The sequence below is a fragment of the Xyrauchen texanus genome, chromosome 1 (assembly GCF_025860055.1).
Source record: "Xyrauchen texanus isolate HMW12.3.18 chromosome 1, RBS_HiC_50CHRs, whole genome shotgun sequence".
In the NCBI taxonomy this organism is placed as follows: Eukaryota; Metazoa; Chordata; class Actinopteri; order Cypriniformes; family Catostomidae; genus Xyrauchen; species Xyrauchen texanus.
In genome coordinates this window covers 55681864-55691014 of record NC_068276.1, presented here as the reverse complement: position 1 = coordinate 55691014, position 9151 = coordinate 55681864, and the positions used below count along the sequence as shown (strand labels likewise).

The 9151-nt window shown below is 39.5% G+C and overlaps 1 protein-coding gene across 1 annotated transcript in view; it reads left to right on the top strand.

Moving 5' to 3' along the window:
- Positions 1-9117, top strand: part of pkd1l2b (polycystic kidney disease 1 like 2b) — a 34809-nt gene extending 25692 nt beyond the window's left edge. Inside the window, exons 23-34 of the mRNA XM_052129271.1 lie at positions 132-686; positions 1311-1413; positions 1521-1661; positions 1744-1932; positions 4186-4516; positions 5504-5637; positions 5730-5857; positions 5954-6114; positions 7604-7814; positions 8168-8269; positions 8363-8494; positions 8920-9117. Coding sequence (XP_051985231.1) covers positions 132-686; positions 1311-1413; positions 1521-1661; positions 1744-1932; positions 4186-4516; positions 5504-5637; positions 5730-5857; positions 5954-6114; positions 7604-7814; positions 8168-8269; positions 8363-8494; positions 8920-9051 — 2319 coding nt within the window. The 3' untranslated portion in view covers positions 9052-9117. The remainder of the gene's footprint in view (positions 1-131; positions 687-1310; positions 1414-1520; positions 1662-1743; positions 1933-4185; positions 4517-5503; positions 5638-5729; positions 5858-5953; positions 6115-7603; positions 7815-8167; positions 8270-8362; positions 8495-8919) is intronic.
- Positions 9118-9151: the final 34 nt, after the last annotated feature.

The following is a 9151-nucleotide window of genomic DNA, read 5'->3' as shown; positions in this document are numbered from 1 at the left end:
CTTGTTACTTGAAAATGTTCCAAACAAACATGGCCATATACTGTACCACTGTACTTTCTAGTGCAGTTTGTTAGTGTTTATTATCACAATGCATGAATTGTCATTTAAATATTTCCTGATTTTTTTATTAGGACATACAGAGAATCACATACTTGTTTGCAAATGCCATGAGATGCTCTGTCCCCAAAAAAGTGATACACTGTGAAAATGCAGACATCATCACTTTACTGTCTGAGCTGCAGAACCTCATCGAAGAACAGCACTTCATGCACAAAAACGAAGCCTCTTCTGTATTCTGGACCTACATCCATCATCTCTACAAACAACTGGAAAATTTGGCGGGAGAAGTAAAGCTGCTGGGGCCTTCAGGCTTTTCTAGGCCTGGGTGCTACAGCCAGGTTTTACTGCAGGTCCAGAGCATTAAGAAGCTGCTGGAAAGTAATTTTTCCTCCAGACCTATTAATGAGCTGCGTACTGGCAGCTCAAACCCCAAAAAAGACAGAAAGAGAGGTCTTCCCTGGTGGTTTGTGTATGTGGGTTGGCTTCTTGTTTTAACCACAAGTGTGGTGTCAGGGTATTTTACCATGTTGTATGGGCTAAAATATGGGAAGGATCGTTCCATCAGCTGGATTATCTCCATTGCAATGTCCTTCACTGAGAGTCTCTTCTTCACCCAGCCTGTAAAAGTAAGAAGCTGCAGTCACACAGCCATATACACTAAACGGCCAAAAGTATGTTGACACACCCGTGTAATTACCATGTTTGGCTATTTCTGCTACACCCATTTCTAACAGATGCGGTTAGGGTTAGGTTAGATTGGGGTCAGGGTTAGGGTTAATCAAGCAAAAAGCACGGGACCTGAGTAAAGACGCTGACTACCATCCCTGGAGTCGCAAGTTCAAATCCAGGGCATGCTGAGTGATTCCAGCCAGGTCCCCTAAGCAACCAAATTGACCCGGTTGCTAGGGAGGGTTGAGGCACATGGGGTAACCTCCTCGTGGCCACTATAATGTGGTTCTCGCTCTCGGTGGGGCGCGTGGTGAGTTGTGTGTGGATGCCGCACACAACTCACCAAAAAAGAAAAAGAAATCAAGCAAACAGCCCTACAATCTCCTTAGACAACATTTTTTAGTAGAATGGGGCCCTTTTCCAATCTCCATATGAATGCATTGTTTTGAAATTAAATGCTCAGCAAGCACATGGGTGTGGTGTTCAAGAGAACACATACTTCCAGGTGTCCATGTAGTGTATCTGTATTATCTTTACCCAGAGTTATTTCCTCTCTGACTATGATGGCTTTCATTTGACAGGTAATTTGTTTTGCAATATTCTTTGCACTGCTGGTGAAAAAAGTCAATTATGATGATGCAGAGCTTGTGGAAAAGATATGTAAGAAAACAACCACTAGCACAGGTAAATCAAGCATGTGACTGACATTATGAGCAGGATAACTAGCCAGTGTCTCTCCATTTCTTGATAGCCTTTTATATTATTATATCCAATTATGCTCTCTTCTGTAGATGCTCTCGATGGAGTCCGACTTGCTAAGAGGGATTGTGCACACCGCTACTATCAGCCCCCACCTTCCACTGACCTTGAGAAGATGAGGAATAACATGGTTAAACAACAGAAAGCGAGGGCACTCATCATGGAGATCCTAGGTAAGTAAAAATAAACTGGTCACTTTTAGCCAGTGACAATGTGAAAGAAGAGCTTGTATACAGACCTGTATTTCCTTTGCAGTTTTTCTGGGGTTCTTGTGGATGCTGCTCTTAGTTGCATATGGTCAACGAGATCCAAATGCGTACTACTTCACTCAGCACATCCAGCAGAGCTTCAGCAACGGGATAGGAGAGAGTATGAGCCAAAGTGACGTGTTTACCTGGGCAAACTCTGTACTTCTTAGCAACCTCTTTAGTTCACAATATCCAGGTATCTTGCATAATACATGTTGCAATTCATTGCTTTAGTTTATATCTTAGTTAAATTAAGTCTTGAACTCTCTGTCGGATCCCGTAAAAGGAATATTCAAAGTTCAATGCAAGTTAAGTTCAATCGACCAATTTTTTTACTTGCCTCCACCCCCCCCACCCCTTTCTTTGAAAAAAGAAAGAAGCAAAAATCGAGGTTACAGTATGACACTTACAATGGAATTTAAAAGGGCAACGTTTTGGAGGGTTTAAAGGCAGAAATGTGAAGCTTAAAACTTTAAACTGTTCAATCTTGTGCATTATTAGTCCTATAAATTTAAAACGACATTCCATTGTTTTAGGGTTTATGGCATTGCATCGCCACGGCAACAAATTAAACAAATTGGATATAACTTTTAACAGAAAAGGTTAGTAAGTTATTTATCACACCAAAAAACTTGTTAACACTAACATTGTTTACCTCGTGTGGATATAATTTTGAAACTGTGTGTATTTGAACATTTATGGTGGTGGAGGTAGCGTAGTGGGTTAAAGCACATAACTGGTAATCAGAAGGTCGCTGGTTTGATCCCCACAGCCACCACCATTGTGTCCTTGAGCAAGACACTTAACACTAGGTTGTTCCGGGGGGATTGTCCCTGTAATAAGTGCACTGTAAGTTGCTTTGGATAAAAGCGTCTGCCAAATGCATAAATGTAAATGTAAATTTATGATTGGTTCCATTCACTTCCAATATAAGTGGTGGTGGTGTAGTGGTCTAAGCACATAACTGGTAATCTGGTAATCAGATGGATGCTGGTTCGAGCCCCACAACCACCACCATTGTGTCCTTGAGCAAGACACTTAACTCCAGGTTGCTCCGGCGGGATTGTCCCTGTAATAATTGCTCTGTAAGTCGTTTTGGATATAAGCGTCTGCCAAATGCATAAATGTAAATGTAAGTGCCTCAATGAAACGTAGATTTCTGCTTTTTTTAAAGAAACGGAGGAACAAGTTCAAAATAAGGCAATCAACATTATTCCACAAATGCTGTCAATTGAGCTTAACTTGTATTGAACCCAGAATATTACTTTAAAGGCTGGTTTACACTCCCCAAACAAATGCCAACATTTCAAACATACTGTTGGAATTAGAGTTCTGGGAAACATCTACTGGGTTAACACACTGAAGCCACACCCACATGTAATACATTTTTGTTTGAAAATGCATTAATTTATGCTAAGTTTACGGTTCTCATAGAAAGGTGTTTTCCTCCACCTTCTCTATATAGCTGTATTCTTTCCAAAGCAATGACTGTATAAAAATGAAAAGGGCTGTTTCAAACTTAAGCGGATTGGTGTCACAAAGTTTCCGTTTGAAAACGCAATGTTATTTAGCTACCGTAGTTTAAGCCTTTCATCCACACTAGCATGGAGTTTTCGAAAAAGGAGTGTTTCGAAAACGCTCTCCATTACTGCATACTTTGGAGAGCGATGATGTTAGAAAACTGAAAACAGAGTTTTCAAATAAAAAATGTATTTGTTTGAAAAGTTGTCAGTTTCCTAACTTAATACATTTCCAAAGTATTCTGTAATGGTGAACATTTTTACAAGTGGAGGAAAATGCCGTTCAAGTGCGGATGATTAAATAAATTTTCAAGCATAAACATAGGAGTGTGTTGCCTTATCCAACAAGGCCCAACAACCATTGGATTTTTGTGTTTGTTTACATTTGTTGGGGCAGTGCAAAGTAGCCATATCGACCATTCACATCGAACACATTTTTGTGTCCGATCATGCTGTTTTTCCATACTTTTCCTATGTAAACAAGCACTAGATGGACCTTTTTGACCACTGTGCCATGTCTTGCTGCTTTTTCTGCATCTCGTGCGGGAGTGTCATGGTTTTTAGACACAGTGATAGGTAAAAAATAATGTCAACTTTTAAAAGTGTGTCTCAAGATCCCTGATTTCTATTATATTTGTTGCACTGCCTTGCTTTTTGAGTGCAAGAACATGTTCAGTCTGATCGACCCCTTTAAAGAATGTTTTTTTCAACCCTGAAGGATCACATCTTCTTCTCATCTTCTTAATTTTGTACATCCCAGCTAGTACTAGACTGACTCAATTACTCAACTAGCACTCGATTGGCTTGATTATACAAGAACAGTAAAGGAAGGTCAGCAGTGCACAGGAGGTTCTCGAGAGCTTTAGTTCCAAGCCATTGAGCTAAATCCTCACACTATTTACGGATGTGTTTAATATTCACCTTCTTAGGCTTTATAACGGATGGAAACTCAAAACTTGTTGGAAGTGCTCGTCTCCGTCAGATTAGGGTGAGAACAGGTTCTTGTGAGATTGCAAAGTCCATGCAGAACTCGGTTCCTGACTGCAATGCCCCATACTCTTGGGAAAATGAGGACATGAGCTCATACAGTCCAGGTTGGGACCAATCTGGTTTTGTAAATGGCTCTGAGGAAATCATCACAGCCTGGCAGTACCAAAGCCAGTCTGAGCTTAGATCATACCCCATCTGGGGTATGATTGCTCTGTATAGGGGAGGAGGCTATTCAGTGGACCTTGGTTCTGACCAACAAAATGCAAGCAGGTAAGGAATCGCATTAACACCGGTGTTATATTGCTGCTTGCTGTAATCCAGGAATTAAAGGTGAAGTGTATAATTTCTGCACCACTAAAGAACAGGTAGTTCCACCCCAAATCCTACATCACTGGTTGAGCTGGAAGATGGCAAATCAGATGAAATTGTAAAAATTAATTAGTTGACTGCATATCGTACTGGTTAAAGGGATAGTTCACCCAAAAATGAACAACATGCCATTACAGATGTGTATGACTTTCTTTCTTCTGAAGAACACAAACAAAGATTTTTAGAAGAATATCTCTGATCTGGTGTTCCATACAATACAAATGAATGTTGATCAGACCTTTGTAGCACCAAAAATCACATAACGGAAACATAAAAGTAATCCGTAAAACTCCAGTGGTTTAATCCATGTCTTCAGAAGCGACATAATAGATGTGGGTGAGAAACAGAACAATATTTAAGTCCTTTTTTACTCTAAATCTCGAATTTCACTTTTACATCTGAAAGTCACATGTGGTGCCTGTTCAGTTTCACTTTCACAACTGAAAGTAAAAGTTAAAGTGAAGATTTAGAGTGAAAAAGGATTTAAATATTGTTCTGTTTCTCACCCACACCTATTATATCACTCCTGAAGATATGGGTTTAAACACTGAATTCATATGGATTACTTTTATGTTTCCTTTATGTGATTTTTGGCGCTACAAATGGTCTGATCACAATTCACTTGAATTTTGAGGACCTACAGAGCTGAGATATTTTTCTAAAAATCCTTGTTTGTGTTCTGCTGAAGAAAGAAAGTCATACACATCTGGGATGACATAAGGGTGATGACAGATATTCTCATTTTTGGGTAAACTATCCCTTTAAAGCATTTTAACATTGAAAACAAAATGACACACTTCACATTTAAGGATATATTTGAAAATGTTCTATATTCTTTTATGCATTTTATACGTACTATCCTAAAACATATTTTCCTCCAACCAACAGGAAGCTTCAATATTTATTGAAATCTACCTGGTTGGATAAGTACACAAGGGCAGTTTTTGCAGAGTTTACAGTCTACAATGCTAATGTCAACCTATTCTGCATTGTTACACTGATACTGGAGAGCACTGCAGTGGGTGAGAATTTTTTTTACTTTGAATCATTCCCATTCATACAAAACCTTCTTGTTCCATTTAAAAAGAAAGAACTTTTGCCTTACATTTTACAGGTGCATTTGAGTTTCGCAGTGTGGTGCAGAGTGTCCGTCTGTATCAGTCCACGGGTGGCTTTCAGTCATTCCTCATGGCCTCCCAGGTCTTTTATTTACTCTTCATCATCTACTATATGTTTTTGCAGGTCAGCACTCGAATCGCATAGTTTCATTGAACTTATTCTTTACATTGCTATACCCTTTCCATTCCCATTAAACCATGCACATCTTTGTTTAAAAAGGCTAAGCAGTTGAAGCGGCACAAATGGGCATATTTCAAAAACATGTGGAATCTTTTAGACCTGGCCATTATCATTTTAAGTTGGAGTGCATTATCTGTGTTCATCAAGAGAACAGTGCAGGGAGACAAGGACATTGCATACTACCAGAAAAACAAAGATCAGTAAGTAGACCTTTCTCCAAATCAGGCACAGTCAATGGGATAGTTTGTTTCTGTCATTATTTACTCACCCTCCTTTCTTACTTTCTTCCATGGAACACGAACGGTGAATATTTGAAGAGTATCCTGTCCACACTTTTCCATATAATGAAAGTGAACGATGACTGGGACTGACAAGCTCCAAAATGTCAAAAAGCCCCATAGAAGTGGTACATACTATATGACTTGTGTGCTGTATTTCAAGTGTTCTTAAGCCATGTGAAAGCTTTGTGTCAGCTAGAGACCGAAACTTAAAAATCTGGACACCTGCCAAGCTCTTGGTGTGTTCATGAGTGTTTGTTAGAGAAGCTTTGTGAGCATATCATTGTTTTGAGTTGGATCTTTTCAACGAATCGTTTGATCCAGTTCACAAACCAGTCTGAATGATTCATTCATGAATCAGAATTTTCTGACCCACAAAAGGGGAAGATGAGTGAGTAATGACTTAAAGGAATATTCCGGGTTGCAGGATGAACAATGGGAAGAAGGCAGGCTGGTGGAGGAAGTGTGATGCTCAGGGCAATGTTCTGCTGGGAGACTTTGGGTCCTGGCATTCATGTGGATGTTACTTTGACACGTACCACCTACCCAAAGATTGTTGCAGACCACATACGCCCCTTCATGGCAATGGTATTCCCTGATGGCAGTGGCCTCTTTCAGCAGGATAATGCACCAGCCACATTGCAAAAATGGTTCAGGAATGGTTTGAGGAACATGACAAAGTGTTCAAGGTGTTGACTTGGCCTCCAAATTTCCCAGATCTCAATCCGATTGAGCATCTATGGGATGAGATGGACCAACAAGTCCAATCCATGGAGGCCCCACATCACAACTTACAGGACTTGAAGGATCTGCTGCTAACGTCTTGGTGCCAGATACCACAGGACACCTTCAGAGGTCCTGTGGAGTCCATGCCTAAATGGGTCAAAGCTGTTTTGGTGGCACAAGGGGGACCTACATGATATTAGAGGGTGGTTTTAATGTTGTGGCTATACTTTTGAAACAGTGAGTGTTTTAATGTTTACGGACTGGCCCCATCCGCTTCCATCGTAAGTGTCTTAAAGAAACTAAATTTTTTAACGTATTTTAGTTTTTTAAGAAAAGGAGCTTATCAACATTATGCCACAAATGCTATCGATTAAACTTAACTTGTATTGAACCCAGAATATGCCATTTAATTTTGGTCCATTTCTCACACAAATCTTCCATAGGACTTCAGAAGTCTTACAGTAGCACATTTTGGTACATTTGCATCCTTTTTTTAAGCTTGAAAGCAGCCGTACCCATTTATTGTAATTACATGGAAAAGAGTGACTAGTATAAAAAAAAACATTTTATTTCTCCTTTTGTGCTCCATGAAAGAAAGTCAAGATTTGTAATGAGGGTGAGTAAATGACTGAAATATTTTTTCATTTATGTTTGAGCATGGAAAAATGCTATTTCTCTCCACCAGGTTTCCCAGTTTCAATGACACAGCCATAGCAGATGCTACTCTGGGATATCTCATGGCATTCTTGGTTCTGCTTGCCAGTGTAAAACTCTGGCATTTGTTGAGACTCAACCCCAAACTACGCCTCATCACCTCCTCACTGCAGCGGGCATGGAACGAATTATCCAGCTTCACTGTGGTTATCTTCATTGTGTTCTTGGCCTATGCGCTTACTGTAAGGGTCAACAGTGTCCATTTTACTATTATCTAATGTGTAAAGTTTTGTAAGTTTGTTGGATGTTAAAGAAGGGGCAATAGATGAACACTTCTCAAAATTAACTCTCTATTGAACACACATTTTGGTAAACTGGTCTCTGAATAATTGATTGCCCTACAAGAATATTATAACTTGTAGTCATTCCTAACAATTGAGATCAGTCCCTTAGTTTTAAAAAACAAACACAACAGGTAGACAGAAATAAACTTAGGATAGAGGCCTTTGGGGAGGTCCGTTTTAAGTGCACACCTGTAAACACATAATAACTTGTTTTTATGTAACAATTAATTTCCCTTTTTTTTTTTTAATAGTGCAATCTAATATTTGGAGGGAAGCTGTACTCATACAAAACTATCCCTGAAGCTTTTTTGACAATCTTCAGTTTGCAGCTTGGCATATTCAATTACGATGAGGTATGTAAAATGTATTTTTTTTTTGCAGGCCAAGACTAGGAAAGTAACACAGCAAACTTTTACTTAAACATAGTTTTCATGCTGCATCCACAGGTTGTGGATTCTGATCCTGTGCTTGCCGCTCTCATCGTTACCACTTGTGTGGTCTTCATTACATTTGTCATACTGACCCTCTTTGTCTCCGTCATCCTTGAGGCCTTCAGTGAAGAACAGCAGAATCGCCAGGTTTTACACGCAGTTAAAGGAAACTTTCACCTAAAAATTTTAATTCTCTCATCATTTCCTCGCACCTCATGCTGTCCCAGATGTGTGACTTCAATTCTTCTGCAGAACACAAACGATGAATCCGCTCTGTAGGTCCATACACTGCAAGTGAATAGTGACCAAAACGTTGAAGCTCCTAAAAGTGCATAAAGGTCATCAATATGAATCCCGTTGTTAAATCCATGTCTTCTGTAGTGATCCTATCAATTTTGGGTAAGAAATAACAGACCAAAATGAAACTCCTTTTTCACTGTACATCTCGGTGCCATGAGGGTGAGTAATTGTTGAGAGAATTTTAATTTTTGGGTGAACCATTCCTTTAATAGATATAAATTAACAACAGTTTTTAGACCATTGATAACTGAAAGAGTCTTTCTGATCCGCAGCCTTCTGAGGAAGAGGAAATTGTCAACCTGATATTCATGAAGATCCTCAGTCTTTTCGGAATCAAATGCAAGAAGAGAGAAGCAGACGGCAAAGAAACTCATCCTTCCGAAAGCACCACATCGATCTCATAGAGAAACTGACTTAATCCTGCTGTGTATCACTTTGTCTTCACATATCTGCTTAGTCAGAACCAAATCTCTGTATTTTCGCTCATTTATAACTTGCGAATCA